This window comes from Strongylocentrotus purpuratus, unplaced genomic scaffold, assembly GCF_000002235.5.
Source record: "Strongylocentrotus purpuratus isolate Spur 01 unplaced genomic scaffold, Spur_5.0 spur5_scaffold_17, whole genome shotgun sequence".
NCBI classification, from domain to species: Eukaryota; Metazoa; Echinodermata; class Echinoidea; order Camarodonta; family Strongylocentrotidae; genus Strongylocentrotus; species Strongylocentrotus purpuratus.
Genome location: NW_022145602.1, coordinates 21,845,033 through 21,865,244, shown reverse-complemented (window position 1 = coordinate 21,865,244; position 20,212 = coordinate 21,845,033). Strand labels below are relative to the sequence as shown.

The 20,212-nt window shown below is 36.5% G+C and overlaps 1 protein-coding gene across 1 annotated transcript in view; it reads left to right on the top strand.

Annotated features, from left to right (window-relative positions):
• Window positions 1-20,212, top strand: part of LOC100891373 — an 87,668-nt gene that overhangs the window by 36,931 nt on the left and 30,525 nt on the right. Inside the window, exons 18-19 of the mRNA XM_030987920.1 lie at window positions 10,213-10,320; window positions 19,375-19,528. Coding sequence (XP_030843780.1) covers window positions 10,213-10,320; window positions 19,375-19,528 — 262 coding nt within the window. The remainder of the gene's footprint in view (window positions 1-10,212; window positions 10,321-19,374; window positions 19,529-20,212) is intronic.

The window sequence follows — 20,212 nt, the reverse complement described above, 5'->3', positions numbered from 1 at the left end:
GGATTGAAAAGATTTTACATTATCTACAGAGTTTCCTGATAAAACTTGAAGTTGAACTTGAATGAATCATTGAAACATTTCTAGTCTACTGCCGTGTAAATAAGAAAGCCATGAACTCCATTCTATATGGAAAGATTAAAAAAACAAGTTCTGAATTTGAAAGGAATTGATGGTGAGAAGTGCAAATAATGGTATTATGCTGTGCAATAGTACATACTGTAGCTCTAATATTTGACAAATAGGTGTTCCAAGATCGGTTTGTCATTCAGCCATTAACTCTTTGAGCTCATTCGGTCTGCATTGCTCATAGTGCATACTCACTGGTACAGGTGTATGCACTCCCAAATTGATGCTGTCTCCGTTCTTTATATAATAGCAAAAGTTAGGCTGCGTTCATGCTTAAATTTTGAAGGCAGAATGAGCGATCTGAAACGCTCATCGTAAACGCTCATCGTGATCGCAGTTCCACGATGTAGTGTTCATGCTTACTTCTCCAGGCAATCTCCTTGGGTGGCCTTCAGCTGGATTCGCAAACCTGTGTGCGCATGCTACGTAGACCCACTAGAGGTCAGTGCGTTGACCCCATTTAAACGCGTTTACAAATTGTAAACGCATCTTTTTGTGAGTTTACGATCGGCGATCGTGATCGCCGTTTTTCGGTGATTCTACAAAAGTGAGCATGAACGCAAGCGTGTTTTAAACTAAACGCGTAACAGATGCCTGATTCTGGCCGTCAAAATCAAGCATGAACGCGCCCTTAGATTCCTCAGAAATGCAGTATGGAGTAGAAAGTATACAACCTTGCTCGACCCCACCCCTCTCTCCTCCCATTCCCAAATTATCTCCTATTGATTGTTATTGATCAAAAGATACAAATATAGCATCTTCAGTTCAAGCTTTCTGAATCCATTCTGTTGTGGTTTCTTCACTTGGTCATGCAGTTGGTGAATCTTTTGTCCATCTGTCTTACTCCATTACCGTATTGACTTTAATAGATTTAGAATGACCCACCTTTTTTCTCTTAAAGGGGAAGTACACCCTCATATTAAATTGGTTTTACTAGAAGCAGAAAAGTGATAGAAACAGACCAGTGAAGGTTTGAGCAAAATCTGAATTAAAAAAAAAAAATTATGAATATTTGAAGTTGAGATGAATCACACAAATTATTATATTTCTAAGGGTGAATGATTTTATTCATGTTGTCTCGTTTATTAAACAAAAGGTTTAAATAAAAAAGGACAGGGAATGAAGACAATCAGAAAAGTTCAAAACCTAGACCCAAATTACATTGAAATTGGAAAGGGAGAGAAAAATGAGGGCAAAGATCCCTTTCACATCTGAAAAAAGAATGAAGAACAAAATCCTCACGATGATATGAAGCTACATGTATTGTAAAGACCGAGGTAAAAAGGAGATGAGAGTAGAAATAAAGAAATGTCAAAGGAGAGATGGGGAGATTAGGAAGAAGAAAAGGAAGGTTGGGAAGAAGTAAAGGAAAATTAAGTAGAAGGTAAGGAAGATTAAGAAGAAGAAACGAAAGGTTAGGAAGAAGATAAGGAAGATTGAGAAGAGGAAAAGGAAGATTCTTCTTTTTCTTTGCGTGCCATGTCCTGAGACGTTGGGTTGGCGACCATTGAATGCCACAACAAAGGAAGATTACGTAGAAGAAAAGGAGGGTTGGGAGGAAGAAAAGGAAGGTTTGGAAGAAGTAAAGGAAGATTAAGTAGAAGGAAAGAAAGATTAGGAAGAAGAAAGACCAGGTGTAAAGTTTGAATGAAGTTGTCCTCTTTGTGAAGTCAAGTGTAGCATTCCTTGTATCTCTTTCCCCCGAACGCAAATATTGATTCTCTTGTATATGATAGCACAATGATCAATATTCCATTGTTAATAGTTAATCCTTGAGGTTTTGTTCGGAAGACGTGTCGATGCATACATCACTTGCATCTACCATAGGTTATTCAAGGTCCTTGAGTGCTGGATTAATAGGAGGATCGTATAGATCTCTACATACTGTAGCTTCAGAAGGAATACATGTTCAATTTGGTGTCATCGTAAGGAATTCAAGAGTCTTTGTCATCTGGATACTGTCGACTATATTGTAGAGTTGGATTATGATTGATGTGATGGTTATTTTACCTGACTGCTAAGAAAGCATAAATGCTTGTAAGTAAGCAACCAGATGGCCGACGGCTTTAGGTCATCTCTGAGGGATCTGGTAGTGAGGATTAATGCCTTACCAAAGGGCACTAGCGCATCGTCTTGGTTTCGAACCCGTGTCACAGGATTACGAGACCACTGCTCTACCGACTGAGCTATCGCGATTGGTAATAGGATCAGATCTTTACACAGCTTCAGAAGGAATAGATGATTTTGGTTTGATCGCAACAGGATTCAAGAAAACTTCCTTTCTTGACTTTGTTTTGCTATGTTGTAGAACTAGATTGGTAATAGGATCATATCTTGACAAATTCAGAAGGAATTGAATGAGCTCTGGTAGATGCATCTGATGTATTCATTTTGAATTCATCTTCATATAGATTCAAGAATACTTTGCCATCATTTTCAATTGGAATACATGTATGAGAAGAATGGAATCATCCTTCTTTGGAAGAAATAGATGTTATTATTACAAGTGAAATGTATAATCGGGAATGGATGATTTTGCTTCATCATGTTTGGTCTTGAATGCTTAAAAGTGTTAAAGCTGCATCAATTCTGTGTACCTTACAGCCAAGTTGCAGGAAGAAATGGGTTTTATGCGTTGCAATGATGAAGAAATATTTTCAAAAGTATGTTTGAGTTTGGAGTATTCCGTTGTCATAGCTACAGCTCAGAGTTCAGGCACATACTTTGGTTGTACTTCACTCGTCCAAACTTCAAAGGTTGTGTTTTTATTGCCAACAAATTGCAGCAGATATAAAGTTATACAAATAACATGCGTCTCATTTGACGGTAGATAGTCGACAACTGTCATATTTCGGAGAATAATTTCATTTCAATTGTATTTTTCAAGGAGAATTGCGCTATTATTGCAACTCTGTCAAAGAGAAATGAAAATAGTTTGGAGACAATTGGTCAGCGACTTTCACCTGTCATGTGGGAGTATTTGTGCTTTTGGTGGTAAAAACAATCTGAATATTCTGGATTCTCTGTTCGATCATAGCATAGCAGTAGTGATTTCTGGTCAATTTGAAATAGTTAGCTTCTCATTTTGTTCAATGGATCATCAGTGTGGCATTTATTGTGGACTTGTCTAGAAATGATATGGATGAATTGGTTTTCTCTATGTGATTGTGAAAGGAGGAAGGCTGAACACTTCAAATATATACCAGTGATTGGACCGAGTATATGCAGTCGTGCATCTTTTATGAAATACAAGTCGTTTTTCAAGCATTTTCCTCTATTTTAGTGATGCCTTGATTATAATGGAGCGCCAGTAGTGAAATCTTGGTTTGATAGCTGGGCAATGTTTCACAAACATGTCTTGGGTACAAGTTCACATACATCCCACTAAAACGCATATAATTGTAATGGGTTGTTTGCAAACTTTGACTAATGACAACTTTGTGAAACATTGCCCTATTATATGGTAGCTAGGGGAGTTCCAACCCTCTTCCTAATACAAGTTTGTATTTCATGCATTCACCTGTATTTTAATGAAGCGCCAGTATCTTGGTTTGATGAAAATGATAGCTGGGTAGTGTTTCACAAAAATGTACAAAAGTACAAGTTCATAAACATCCCATTAAAACGCATGGAATTGTAATGGGTTGTTGGCAAACTTTGACTAATGACAACTTTGTGAAACATTGCCGTGGTGGCTAGGGGAGTTCCAACCCTCTTCCTAATGGAAAGTTGATGGGAAGTGAGGGATGTGCTACTCCACGTCATGGAGGGTCTCGGGCTCTCGGCTCTTACAAAGGTCTTTCAATCATTTTGACATTAAACTTGTATATGCCATGTGGTGTGCTAGTTGTTCTTAGGTTCATCACCATATAAAGGGTACCGACTCTTGAAAGGTCTTGACTATCATCTATTGTACATTAGCATACCTGCCAATTGCTAACCCTTCCGAATAATCCTGAATATTCTGATTTTCTGGATTTTTAGGACCTGAAAATTTGGAATATTCTGATTTTTCAAAATTCTGATTTCTTTTGGGTTTTTTTGTTGGTGCTAAAGCCAAATTAAGCTTGTTTTATTATGTCCCGCGATTTGAGAGTTCACGTATTGCGTGCGTATTCACGTATTGAAAGGCTGCATGATCAAGCAGCGAATTTGTATTCGCTTTTTTGTACAGATTTACCGTGTATTGCCAGTTACACTGCCGCTGCAAGTGCGATTTCTTATTTTCGAAGGCATACCATGTTAAAATTCCTACCGATAATTCTTATTTTCAAATGTTGGCAGGTATGCATTAGGCTTTCTACATTGAAATTCTTGATGCCATGTGTTGTTTTCGTCCTGTAGTTGTTGTCAATTAAATCATCCTAATATCTGCAGAGGAAATCAAAATAAATATGCATGTATGTAAGATGGTTTAAAGAAATTTAGTGGCACAAAAATTTATGCATCCGGAAAGCAAAATTCACAATAGTTAGTAATGTCTCTTCTTTTTTGACATATATTTGAATGAAAGTGTAGCTAACATTTAGCCTCATTGAGATGGTTTATGCATTTAAACTTCACAACAGCTAAATATTGCATATTGTACTATGCATATCTTCCCATTTATCATCTAGAAGTCAAAAGATATGTGACTAAATTTGTTTTTAAGGCTTACCAAAACTGCACATGATCTTTAATCTCACAATGAGGAATAGATATTGAACATTCTAGTGTTTTTTATTGGTGAATTCCTCTTTTCTAACTTCAGCTTTCTTCTTGTTTTTGTGTAGGCTTAGAATAAGGCAAGATCATTATTTTTCAAAGCATGAAGGATGAATACTTTATGGCATTATCACATAGCGGATATCAGTTTATAATTGGCAAATATTGAGCAAACCTTGGATCCTCTCTAAGCAAATAAATGATCTGCCTGACTAATATTCAAACTGAAACCAATAGTATAATCAAAACTAAAGCTTACTAATAAAGGGCAATAATGGAACCAATTGAAACTAAAGTGACTCCTTTACGCACTGTAAGGATCAGTTGGGGGAAAAAGACATGGGAGCACTCAGCCGTGAACAATTCATCTCTGGAAAGCTCCAAAAGAGGGCTGGTAAACTAAAAATGAGTTCTTCTGGTAATATAAAATACTTCAATATAACACTGAGATATAATCACACTTTTATGACACCAATGACTAAAAGAGCTCCCACAAACAGAAAATTATTTTTTTAAATACAGTACCTGCCCTAGTAAAAACAACAAAGTGAAAAACAGCAAACAATTTAAAAACAAAACTATTGTCAACTCTTCATATATTTTTCATCTACCCTTTGTTCTTAATCCTTAGCCTAAAAATATGTGTTATTGTTGTTGCCTATTTACCTTTTCCATTAAAAAAATTGTTCTTTTAGGAATTACCATAATAGCAGAAAATAGCAAAATATATAATTTGTGCCTTTAAAAAATCTATCAAGAAGGAAAGATAAATATTTGTAGTCTTATATATTTGTTCTCTCTGGTCTGGCCTAGTTTCTGTTTCACATTTAAAGAAGAATAGACCAAGGGGCAAGTTTGTGAATGCAAAGAAAGGTTTTATGGGCAAACAGAATTTCCATTTTCGGTTTAACTTAATAAAATTTGGAGTGGACTTTAAAAGATTTTTTTTTTTTTTTTTTTAATACACATATAAGTGCTCTTTTAAAAAATAGAGGAATCAGGAACAATTAGTGTTTAGATCATGATTTGGATACTTGATAGTTGATACCTTTAAAGTGTTGAAAGCATGAATAGGAATAATGATAACAATGAGTATTTGAATAGTGCTACATCCTTGTCGTGAAATGCTCAAGGCGCTGAGTGGGCAAGAATAGGTTTCTGTAAAAACTCAGCAAAAGAAAGAAAGGAAGATAATTCAGGTTTCATGCCTTGCACGGCACACCTGCATATTTACTTATATTTTGGATAATGTTAAGTTCTTTAATGGAAAAGGACATGAATTGCACTAAAGATCCAATGCCTCAGTACATCCTGGACCTAGGTCCATGGTTACATGCAGGTCAGAGTGTACAGTATAGGATTAAAAAGTTCAATAAAAAAATTGAATAAAATGTATACTGGGAGTCGGCTCTCCCTATCAAGACATGTATCTGATCAATCGTCACTAATTCTTCGTGGAATGAAAAGTTCAAAACAAAATTCCAAGTCTGCTTATTTAGTCTTTCTTTTGTTTGTCACTGCATAAAATACCTTTCAGACTGCGCACAAATTGGCTGTATCCAAAATCTCAGAACAAACAGAATAGCTGAGAGAGAGAGCTGTAGAATAAATAAACTGTATTAATGGAGGACAAAGTTTGAATTGAAATCCAAAGTGCAAATATGAAGTGGAATTAGATACAGATAGCTGGCATAGACTTCTGTTGCCTAGTATAGATCTAGATCGCAGTGCCACTGGTCTGGCTGCCATGCAGGTAGCCGCCACAAAAATTGGATCAAAAGTTTGAGGAATATAAAGCCCATGTCTTGCGTCAAAGTGTGTGTGTTTTGCTGTTAAATGTTGGAAAAACTAAATTATAGCGAACTCTTGTGATTTTTCTTCAAGTGAGATCTGGCAGGAATTTACGGTGATTGTTCCTTTTGGAAGCATGGAATTTGTATGTTTGCCACGTGACCTGAGCACTGTAGGACCTCTCTAAGTCTATTGGATTGGTGGTGTTTGGAAACATTTGTATTGACGAAGAACATGGTCATGTGACTCCAAGAATGTGCACACATTCATATGCATAATGTCTTTTGGTGTTGACATCAGTCAGGGAATTTCGGTACAGTACCTGGATCAGCGTTTAGCATTTATTCTTCAGGCTTTATAGGCTGGGTACACTAGGCGTGGGTACACTAGGCGTGTCTTCATCAGCTCGAGTTTGCCCAAAAACCTGCTATTTTCAGACTCAGGATATTATATCCCGGAGCTCGATTGGGAATTTTGGGATAGTTGAAATAGCGGGCTATTTGGCAAACTCGAGCTAATGAAACAGGCCTATTCACTCTGGTTTCTGTAAGATTGTATAGAGAGAGAGAGGGGGAGCGGGAGAAGAGGGGCGGGCCCGCGGGGGAGAGACAGAGAGAGAAGGGGGAGAGAGAGGGGGGGGGGGAGAGATATAGGGTAGATAGAGAGGGAGAAAGAGAAAGATGGAGAAGGGGGAGAGAGAGAGGGGGGGGGGGGAGATATAGGGTAGATAGAGAGGGAGAAAGAGAAAGATGGGGACCCATAAGCATCCAATCTGAGTGAAAATCAAAAGAAACTTAAATACAGAAAAGCGATCTATGAGCCTAGCCGATTCCTGATTTGCTGACTTTTCCTTTTCATTTTTGTAAAAGAAAATATCCTTGTCGATCATGCCAGAACTTAAGAAGGGCAGACAATTATATCTTTTAATAACACATAGTTGCTTGTTCTGGCTCTCATCAGTAACTTTTGAAATCTAGGCCAGCTCTTCTAACTTTGAGCAGACAATTTAGAATCCATAATTTAAATAAAAATGTAAATATGCATGCATTGTCAGCATGGATCATTGACTCCAGGTAGTTTGAATTATATTAACCTTGGATGTACAAGGACATTGAGAGATTGAGAATGAAATTTACTGGTATCTGTTCGGCCTGTCTTCATCAGCTTGAGATTGCCAAATATATCTTCCTATTTGAACTATCCCGAGCGCAATTATCCAGTTAGTTTGCGTCATTATCAGCCCGAAGTTGCAATTAGTGGGATATTTGGTCAAGATAATCATCCCAAGATATCTTGAGCTAGTTTGAAAAATATCTCGCTATTTGTCCGGTGCGTCTTTACCAGCCCGAAGACTCGAACTTTACGTGAACGCTGAGCAAAATATCTAGAGCTGATTTCTTGGGCTCGAGTTTTAAGTTTTGAGGTCAAGTCTCGAGCTGATGAAGACGCGATTTGTAACTTCTGGATTATTTCCCAAATCAGAAATAGGGGGCTATTTTGCAATCTCGAGCTGATGAGGACAGGCCTATTGTATTCATCATGATCACTCTGCATGCAGTTTGATGATGTGCTTGCTAGCTTTTAATTTAATGAGATTGAAGTTGTGAGAAGGGTGTATTTTTCTCGATTTGAACAATTACATTTTCTTGCCGAGAATTCTGACTTGCTCTGATCAATTGGCCGCACATTCTCAACACTTCGCCTTTCAGGATTAGGGCGTACCTGTTCAGCTGACTCAAAAAATTTTAATTTTTTTTTTTTACCACTCTTAGAAATTGGCATTGGGCATTATTTTGGCTTGTGATAGGAGGTTTGCTTATCAATTGACATTGTGGAAGGAACATATTCAGTAGGTAAGGCTCACACTAATTTTACTGTAGACGGTCCAGACAAAATTTGAGCCTATATGCATAGAGCCCTGTGTAGAAATTCTGACATGTTGTGGTCCCGACCTGCATTTTGGGCACCTCTCCAGTATCTAGCCCTTCAGTAGGGTTAGGCCTAGTACAGGTGTACATGTCTTCATGAAGTCATTTCCATGTACCTGTAGGCCTGCACAAACCAGGAACTTTGTACCGTTGCGATCAAGTTTGTCTTTTTTGATAATCTATAGGAGTAAACCCATGCAAAAAGGTGATAGTATTCACAGGGAAGAGAGAAATGTCCTTGATTTCTGCCGTTTCCTGAGTGATCAGACGTTTCCTGAAATCATGCCTTCAATATGCTGAACAAAGCCTGAGATTACAGTAGAAGGAAGGAACAGTTCACCCTCATCCTCAGTGTAATTAGAGAGCCTCGATATGCATCTATCGATCTGTAGCATGGATACCTCTTTCTAACTTTGTCAACAGATCTTATTTGTAAATGATCATTATATCCTGCGATTTTCCTGCTTAGATAGATGGACATATTAGACTTTTGTTTTCTTTGAACAAGGAAGAAGGTTGCATGACATCGTAGAGTACAGAGGAATGTTTGTTTACCATGCATGTCTCCCAGTGTTAACTTGGCACAAGGATTGAATGAATAACGATATAAAATTCTCTGTCGGTGATGAAGTGATCAAAGTTTGGAGAAGATGTATTACTGCGTGACAGTAAAATCTCCAAAGGTTTGTATATTGACACCACTATCTCTGTACATTTTTAATTTTTTTTTAAATTGTACCCCGGTACTTATCGTGTCAAGGTCATATGTCATTTTTCTGAAGGTTCACAATTTGTAAGGTTTGTATTTCCTAAAAATGAAACGGAGTTCGTAATTCCGAAATTCGTTTACAAACCCCCTGGTATGGGAAATTTGTGTTTTGAAATTATGAATCTTCAAAAAAATAAACCTTTGGCAAAAACGAGTTCATTCTGGTTCTTTTACGTGATATTAATCCCTGTATTTTTTGTGACCAATGGAAGAACAAAAATTTGCTCAATCAAGTCCTGAAAACACAAATGTAGCTTTTAGATTGTACCTACCACACATTTTTTTTAATGTATAGAAATCACAAATCTTATTTTTCGAAAGTGTAGCAACTTAACAATTTTGTTATTGTGTTTGTTGTACTTATCTATTTTAGGAGGGAGTTGTAAGGAATAAGAGGAAACCTTTGAGTGCATTCTGGTTTTGCATGATATTAATCCCTGTATTTTTTTTGTGACCAATTGAAGAGCAAAATTTGCTCAATTAAGTACTGAAAACACAAATATAGCTTCTAGGTTATACATACCACACATTTGTTAAATCTACAGAAATTGCAAATAATTTTTTGCAAAATGTAGCAACTTAACAATTTTTTTTACTGTGTTGTTGGTACTTTTCTATTTCAGGAGGGAGTTGTAAGGAATGAGAGGATAATATATCTTTGAGTGCATTCTGGTTTTGTGTGATATTAATCCCTGTATTTTCTTGTGACCAATTCAAAAGCAAAAATTAATTAAAAAGTACTGAAAACACAAATATATAGCTCCTAGATTGTACCTACATGTACACCATGTACTGCCAATTTGTTAAATGTATAGAAATCACAAATATTGTCTTTTCAAAAGTGCAGCAACTTTACAATTTCTTTACTGTGTTCTTTGTATTTATCTATTTTAGGAGGGAGTTGTAAGGAATAAGAGGATTTCTCCTGAAAGCATCCCGTTCAAACCTGACCAGGCAGAGCTAGAGGAATGCGTACAGAAACTACAAGATATTTCTCATCTGGTAAGTTTGACTTTATCTCCTTCCTACAAACGACTCCAAACTTGGGCCAAGACGAGGAAAGTTTGGTATTGTTTATAGGTCATAATCATAGGGCATGGCTTTAAATCAATTGATTTACAATACTATTTTTTCCCCGTAACATGAGAGTAATTTTAATCATTTCATTATTTTAATTAAATATAATGTTAATTGTTATTGTATAATTGTGTTAAGTGGGGGCACGCTACAAGAGTCCTATCTCACACCCGGGGCAACGTGTCTGACACGGCCGGTTGTAGCAACTACTCCGAAGATCAAGATACATTAATCTTGGTCTAAGGAGACACGAACGAACAAATGCTTCGAACATACTGAAGAGGCAGGCGGTTTGTTGTGAATCCATCTACCGTATTCAGTACCGTTTTGTTTTCAGAAAAAAAGGTACCTGTAGCTTCAAGCTTGTGTTGATATACTGGTAATAATTGTTACCGGGTATTAACACTTTGATTGCTTTTTGTGCCTTTATGCACTGTTGCTCATTTGCCACACATGCATCTTTGCACAAAAGAATGGCACCAAGTGAGGGAAGGAATGCCATGTGCAACACAATAAAAAGCCTTGTTAAATCACCCATTTATGGTCTTAGCTCCATTACAGCCCTTATAACACTGGCAGGCCTTAAATTTCAATATTTTTAGGGCAAGGCCACTTTTCTGTAGGGCACATTCCTATAGTACAGCACAAATAGGAAGAATTGGAAAGGGCACACAAAATCTCCAAGGCCAATGAGAGGGGCATTGAGGCCAATCAAAGGGGCATCCAAGGCCTGGCCTTGGATGGCCTTGGATTAATTTAAGCCCTGCACTGGTATAGATCTATAGATAAATCTTGCGCTGGCAACAGTTAAAAAATCTTGATTCCTATTGGTACAGTATTTCTATCCCATGATATTGTGGGAGTGCGTGATTTGTGACCTCACTATAAACTTGGGTGGTTCAAGTACGGTGTCACCCAAGTTTATAGTGAGATTCACACGACAGACAGTTTGTTAACTTTAACTTTAAGTTGTGGTTTTAAACGTCAAAGTTAACTTGCAGTTAGTGACCATGCAAACACATTTGTGGTCACAATTATTTTTGGTGAAGATAAATGTATGTTGGTTATTGTTCCCTATAATTATAGTTTTTGTTTTTGATGTATCAGCGCTCTGATCAGTATTCTCTTAAAGCACTTAGTAAGAAACAATTATTTTAATTATTATTATTAATCATAAGCATGATAACTAGTACAAGCGATGGGAGTCCTCACCTGAAATGCTGTGCCCTGTGGACGCAATTTACTTTCAGGTTACGCCAGTTTTGTAGTTACCATGACTACTAGTACAGTGCACTTGCCTGGCTTGTCATTTGAATTTTGAAACTTGTTGTTTTGGTCCTTTGGGAATCCTCATGGTTGTTTGTGGATAGTAAATTTCTTTGTTTATAAGCTTTGAGATTTGTTAAACTTGAAGTTTAAAACTAGAGTTTCAAAAATGGTCCTACATGAACATAACTTTTGATAGAGGATATGCTCACATAATGAATGATGTGACGTGTTCTACTATTTCAATATCATCTTTCAAATCAACTTTATTAATGCACCTACAGTGTATGCATAGTAGATAGGCATAATTGTATGGTGTTGCAAATTTGAATGATTTGATGTGTGTGCATGCACAATAAGTATCAAAATGAAGTAAATCTCTTCAATTATGGATACAAATTTATTTAAAAAAAAAAAAATCATTTGTAAAATGAAATGATACATCAGCCTTTTCAAATTGTGACCATTTAATTTTATAGGCTGTGAATAAAAAGCTTAGGAACGGACATTAAACAAGAGAAGTAGATGAGGAAACCCAACACAGTTTTATCAATCTGTTTGCTTGAAAAGGTGTGTCTTTTAATACGCTTTAAAAAAAATAATACTGTTTGTGTAGGCCTACAATACAACCACATAAAAAGACTTTTGAAAGTGTTATTAATCTTGGCACCTTTAATATCTTGAAGCAACATTCCTTTGGCCGCATACCAAGGTGTCTGTTACAATCAAGGGAAACTGCTCAATTTGAATTTGTTCCAGACATATCTTTACATACACCCTTCCTATCAAAATGTTTTGTTTAAAAACTTGAGACATATGTATTGGATGACAAGGAAATGGTATGACTTTTATATTGATAATTAACATTGTAAGATTTAAGAGAAAGCAAATTACCCGGTAGGCTTTTATACATAGACATCTTCTTACAATCTTACAATCTTACATCTTTCCAAGCTTGGTCTATCAAGATATTTCTATTTCCCAGCACCATTCAGGACCCTGTTTCATAAAATACTTGTTATCAATAACAAGTTTCAATAACTGTTATAAGGCTATAAGCTAATAAAATAGTGGCATCTGATTGGCTGTGAACAGATTTGTCACAGATCTGTGGCAGTTGTTATTGATAACAAGTTTTATGAAACAGGGCCCAAATCTATTTTATATTCATAAGCGTTCCCCCAAACACTCATGTTTTATTTTATTCCTCTTGCTTGTGCTGGAGCAGGCTTCCTGCATTCAAGGAGGAAATTAATTAGAAAAGCGTCTTTACAGAAAAGGAGAATTTAATTTGTAAAGTAGACTGAACTTGTCACTTTCATAGGCTGGTAGCAAGTGACATTAATCATTTAAAGGTAAAGACCAGTATTGGAAACGCCCCAATTTCAAAAAATGAAATGGAAGCTCTCATTACCAATCATGTGAAAGAATATGTTTTGACTAATACATGATGATAAAAAATTTGCCGGGAAACCGCCTACTTATTCATATATTTGGTAAATTTGTTTCTCTCATGGTCTGTGAGAGATATAGGGTAGTCCCATATACATCTTTCTGTGTATAGTGCTTGTAACTTTACGAAGAATGGGCCAAATTTCTTATCATTTTGATGATTCCAGAACCTTGCAGATGCTAGATGCTAGATGATCAACCTTTTCTGATCGATTCCACAACGTTTCTTTCACAATGCAATCGCATGACCATAACTGGTCTTTACCTTTAAGCTCCCAATATATATTTAGCTTGGCTTTCTACTGGTTCATGTTCATGAAATGCATAATGAATTACGCTGTCGTAGATTCACCCTCCAATAAATCAGGAAAGAGTAGATGGCAACTTTTAGCAAGTATTTCAAACTCTACATTAATATTTCAATCAGATTTGTTTGTTTACATGCATGGTCATGTGATATCTGTTATGGGGAAAGACAGTATACTACAATTTAAAAAGTCCTTGAACACTGCATAATATATAGTACTTTAAAGCACTCATCCTGTCGTTTGATCCCTTAAAGTCAACTAAATCCATGGGTCCTGTTTCACAACACTTGTCATCAGTGACATGTGACAGTTTTTGTTATGAGCTACTGAAATCCTTGCTTCTGATTGGTTATCAGCAGATTTGTCACTGATTTTTGCCATTTGTCATTGAAAAAAGGCTTTGTGAAACAGGTCCCCACCTGCATTTACACTGCAAGCAAAAACCGTTGTTTTTCATCAACTTTTCCTACATTCCAGAGTTTTGTCAGAAGTTGCTAAGCAGCAACCCATATTACACCGAAAAACCCACCTCTGGGGTGCGGTTTAGTTAATGGCGGCCGAAACTACACTGTTTTTTGTTCAGTGTAAATGCTCCTTCTCACAACACCAATTGATTATTCGTTTTTTGGGCACATGCGCACAACTTGACAAATAAATAACAGAATTGTAAACACCATTTTTTTAATTGTTTGTTTCAGTTGTGTAAATAGTAGTTAAAAAAAGCAATGTTTTTTCCAATCATTTTATCTGTAATGTGAATGGCCCTACAGTCACTTCAATCTGACTGTGTTTGATGTGTGAATAATTTGTAAACAAACCTGTTGACTTCTTAGCAGATCATGAGATGTGCAACCTGAGAGTGATTCAATGTGTTAGGGTATGCATTATCAGCAAGTCATTTGAATGTTGGCTGGGGATCGATTCCATATTCCAAGAGTTAAAGTGTAATATTCTGGCCGAAAGGATTGTCTCATTTGTGGCCTCATGTTCAAGTTTTGGAATAATATTTTACGTTGTTTCTTTAGAGAGGAGGTGTGTAAGTATAGATTATTTTCATTCTCAGGATACTTTTTTTTCCCAGCTAGAATAGATTTGAAAGTCTCAAAGGGAAAAACTGCAAGTAACCAATACTAATTTGTATTTCATTTATTAGAATATCAAACCATTGGTGTGTTTTGCATTGATTTCTTTCTAGGAGAAACTTATTTTTGTTTTCTTGCTAGTGGATCGTTCATCCTTTTCCTCATGATTAAGATTAGGGAATCAGATTTTATATTTTTGAGTTAAATAAAAAATGGTGAGTTTGTGAAATTAGACTTCAGCATAATATCAGTCACATATATAAAATATTCCAACCTCCTACTTCAAAACATGCCTCAGTTTGTATCTATTCCAGCTGATGTGAACATTTTGACTTCATCAGAGGATCCTGTGCCTTTGAATGTTTTTTAAAAACAGAGATATGGTGCCATATAAATGATGTGAATCAAAATACCTTTAAGAAACAAAGATCTTCATTTGGTTATGATATTTTGACCTGTACTCTCCCCCATCATGCACAACTTTAGCCTTTTTAGGCACTGTCCCTATTAGTCTGCTCCAGGGGATGTTCGTGACTTCTAAACAATACGTCAGACGAACCCAATAAAGGGTTCTAAAACTTCCGAGAAATGACAATGGCTAGCTGGTATGGGGTGGTTTCTATTGTCCTCGTAGGTATTGAATAGGTTTCGCTCATGCATGCATGTTTATACCGAGAACTCAAAAAGTATTAGGACTGTATTTAGTACCCTCAGTATAGTGTGTACTATAGGACAGATATCACACATTACTTTTGCATGGGATATATCGAGGAATATTGCTTTGGATATATCAAGGAATATTTTTCATGTAGGACTAGGAGTATGTGTGCAGAACTGTAGAGCTCTAGAACATTACACAGGTAAAGTTTCTCAAGTTTTATTTAACCCGTTTAAAGGCTTTGATAATGATAGGCAAGAAAGCAAACTATCGGAAGTAATTAGGGCCCTACATGTATATGTTATCAAAGCTGCCAACCATCCTATTTTGGGAGAATGATTCCTATTTTGTGTCCTTCAAGCTATTGTTTTGAACCCTAAATTCCTCTCTTAACATTCTTGTGGAATATTCTGTGTGAAAAGTTTAAGACTGTATTCCTAATTTTGCCTTGAGATATTCCTAATTTTTTGCTGTGAAAAGTTGGCAGGTATGTGTTATGCTAAACAGGTCTACTCAAGAACTGTCATGGGAAATACAAGTACACTACAGTCAAACCTGTCTAATATTAGAAGTCATGTGATATTGATCGCAACTAAGAGATAGGGGACTGTAAACTTACGATTGATAAGAGAAGTAGCGATTGATTTGGATCAACCGCAACTCTTTGTATGACTAGTGCCTAGAATTGTAATTTTAGCTTTTTTCTCTTGAAAGTTAGTTAGTTCTCTCTCAAAGACATCCAGATGGAAAGCAAGAGTTTGATTCACAGGAGCAGCAAGTGCATCACAAGTACTAGTCTGCAAGCACAGACCCTAATTTGACACTTTATCAAAAAATCATTGTGCCTTGAGAGAAGCCTAGCCCAGCTACTCAGGAGCAGCTATAGTACATGGCCTATGGTAGTCTTATAGTGCAGACTCTCTTTTACGACTGACCAGGGTTTGTGCTTGCAGACTACACAAGACTACCAGAGTATAATTTGGTGTGATTTTCAGTTAGAGCTCAAGCAAGGTGTAGTTAATCAGGATGGTCAACTGTAGTCTTTAACATTGATACGTATAATTTCCTCTATGTGTAATTTCAAAATTTAGTTGAAGCACCAAAGGTTAAAAAAGTGGTATTCTTGTGGCAGTGTTTTGTACACATGAGCTGGTCTGGTCCTAAGTTTGCTGTACTAGTTTTAATCGCTTCACAACCCTGGCTACTGGTCTCATTTTTATATCCTGTTACTTTAGAATAGAGTGAGCTGTGGCGTTGATACCGAGACAGAATGAAGAGCACAGTGTGCTTAGTATGCCAAGTTTTATTATAGTATTAATGACTGCTTTGAGAGAAATAGTTGTTTTATTACGCTCAAGGGAAGGTTAGAATTGTGCTATTCCCCGAGGCTTGCCGAGGGGAATAGCCCAATTGTAACCTTCCCGAGAGCGTATGAAAACAACTATTTCTCGAATATTAAAGCAGTCATTAATACTTTTATATGCCGAAAAAAAATAGACTAAAAAATGAAAAATTAAAAATATTTATCATTTTTGTCGAAGACGGGATTCGAACTCTTGCGTACAACAAGAGGTGTACCGAAAACCAACGCTTAGACCACTCGGCTATGGCCCGCCGTTAACATGCTTTGCAGTTTTCTCCAATATATACATTAAAATGGATTGAAACCGGCTTCGCGTGTGATGAATGCTTCGCAAAAGCTCCATATACGGACTCTTCTTTTACTTTTGCAATGCATATTGGCACGAACTTAGATCAAGATCTATCGGCAGATGTTGTTTTTGTCTCGCCTGCGTAGCAAAAAGCGAGACATAGGCGCCGCTTTTCCGGTGACGGCGGCGGCGGCGGCGACGGCGACGGCGACGGCGACGGCGACGGCGACGGCGACGGCGACGGCGTCAACATCAAAAACTTAACCTAAGGTTAAGTTTTTGAATTTTTGATATAATTTTTAAAGTATAAGTTCTTAGTCAATGAAACTTTGACTATAGGGTAATCAAGTATCCCCAATCATGTGAGTAGAATTTTAGATCACAAAGTCAAGGTCAAAGGTCATTTCAGGTCAACAGACTTGGACTATGTTGTAGCATCATCATCGAAAACTTAACCAAGGTTAAGTTTTTGAATTTTTGATATAATTTTGAAAGTATAAGTTCTTAGTCAATGAAACTTGGACTATAGAGTTAACAAGTCTCCCCAATCATGTGAGTAGAATTTCAGGTCACTAAGTTAAGGTCAAAGGTCATTTAAGGTCAACAAACTTAGACTTTGTTGTGGCATCAACATCAAGATTTTCAAAATGCTTCTTCTTCGTTATTTTTCAACCGATTTTGATTCTGATTGTTTCATATGATAGGGCTAGGAGGGGGATTTAAAATTTCTACACAGAATCGTGAAATTTATTATCTATGCTAATTTATGCAAATTTATTCAAAATCACAAAAAAGGCTTCATCTCCTTCATTTCTTGACCGATTTTGATTTGGTTTGCTTTATATCGTAGAGCTAACTTTGGTACACTAAACTACTACACAGAATTTTGAAATTGTTCTGCATTAATTAATTAGGGTAATTTATGCAAATTTATTCCAAAAATAACAAAAATTGCTTCTTTTCCCTCATTTCTTGACTGATTTTGATTTGGTTTGCCTTATCTGGTAGAGCTAAATTTGGAACACTAAACTTCTACACAGAATTGTGAGATTTTGCTCCATTGATTATTTATGGTACTTTATGCAAGTGAAATGAAATTATGTCCCTTCCAGGGCATCAAATTTTTATTTTTTGACCAGTTCAAAAGTGTACCACATAAAATTTACGATATTTGTTGTTGCGAGATGTGGATGAGTGCTACGTCATTGACGATCTGGTTTATCATATTGAATTGCGTTATGCAGGCGAGACCGCCGAGAGCGTTTCCCTTGTTTTGTTTTTGGAAGTTTATTTTCGTCTTCATGTCAACAATGCAAGATAAAATTGTCGGTAAGATCGATCGAGATTCAATTGTATTGAAATTACCAACCAATCCTTCGCACACATACGGCATCCTCCATCGCTCAAACCATTTTTTAACATGTAAACCTATGGGGTAACCATGGAGGCTGACCAACTATTTTTAATAACCATGGTTATTAAAAATATTGAAATGTTTTAAGCATGGTTACCGAGAATTTTACAGGAACAGTTGAAGTTTATGAATGCAATTCGACCAATCAGATGGCTGGATTTCTTAAGTGAGGTATATAATACAATCTGATGATTCCTTTACAAAATATTTCCATAGAGTTCTAATCCTCCTTTTGTCACATCGCACAATACATTAGGAATTGGAGAGCTTAATGGTAATACAAAGTTTTGGTACGGGGTCATGATTTTGGTTCAAATGAACATATTGGAAGCATATGGGATCCTACAATATTCAATGATCATTGTCTGGGTTGAAATCAAGTCTAAAGTGATGAAATTGTAAATAGTAAACTCTTTATGTTCATAGCTGCCTCTCAAGACTGATATTACTTTAGCTTTAAAACAAAGTTTTTTTTAGTCTTTTTTTACTACAATCGACCGATTTGCTATTCCTGTTTGGAAATTATATATGAGAACTGTATATTCTGAGATTTTTATGGTCGCAGCTACATGTACCATGGAATGGCCTTAGGCGCTATTTGAAATATTTGAAACTTACATGTACATGTACCAGGAGCACCAGTAAATTTTGATTATTCAATTTCTCAAAAGCATGTTTTAGAGGCTAACTTATTATCAAGTCCCGTGGAAAGCAGTAGGACTTAACCTGTAAGTCCCCTGGTTACTAGTAAATGTAGGTTTTGATAGTATACAATAATGTGCCATAAATGATGATGATGATATGGGAGATTTTGTCATGTAAACAAATAACATCTTTTAACTAATATAATTCATTATAAATAATTATTCATTAATTATATATTTTTGATTTCTGGATGTGTGAAGGCATCAGTTCTAAGTTGAATTAATTTTCTCCTTCTAACTGACATGGTTGAGTTCACATTCATTTTTCTCTCTGTTTCATGCACAGGATGAGATATCATCAGATGAGGATGTCCCTGACTGTGAGTCCATAGAACCTTTACTAGAGTCAGGAAGTGTGAAGGCATCAGTCCCACATTGAATTCATTTTATCCTTCTAACTGACATGGTTGAGTTCACATTCTTTTCTCTTGTTTTATACACAGGATGATACATCATCAGATGAGGATGTTCCTGACTGTGAGTCCATAGAACCTTTACTAGAGTCTGGATACAGAACAGAAGCCAGCATTGGACGTAGCCCTGTCCCTTCTAAACACCAACTGTTTCCTCAGTCGTTCCCTATTTCAACCGTTGTAGGTAAGGACTTGACACAGCACCATCCCTTATAAGCCCTGTATTGTTCATCTGTCATACTTTGGCCCAACAGTCATAGTTAAAGGGAGTGGGTCATCAGTTTCCATATGCAGAAGGCCATAATTTGCAGACACCAGACTTGGAACACTCTTAATGTGTGTACAAGTCTGCAGACCTGTAGACCTACATGTATCAAGAAATACCCAACCGTCTCTCAGAGAGTCTTTGGATTCTTTCTGGAGAGTCTTTGGGCGAGGGAAAAGTGAGATAGTTACTAATTGGGGAATGGTATACAAAGCATTACATACATGTATACCCAGCCATGCCTCAACTTAAACAAATCATGGATAAGTATTGGATGTTGCCCCATCTCTTTTAGGCCTAGATGTACATGAATACTGTTCTCTCAACTTTACCCCATTTCAAATGATATTTACTTTAGATGTACTTTATCCTATCAAAAAAGGATAATTTGGAACCTGATGCATAACTAGTATTATTGTAGGTGAGTTGTTTCTGCAAATGCAAATCTTGTGCATGACAGATGAAGAGTTTTCCTTAAAAATTGTACATAATGTGAGAATCTGCATTAATGGCTTAATGAGATTGTCTGATATCTTGTGTACAAATAGTTTTTATTTTTGGTACCCATTTAACGTAACTTTTTGTTTGATTTCCTCTACCTCT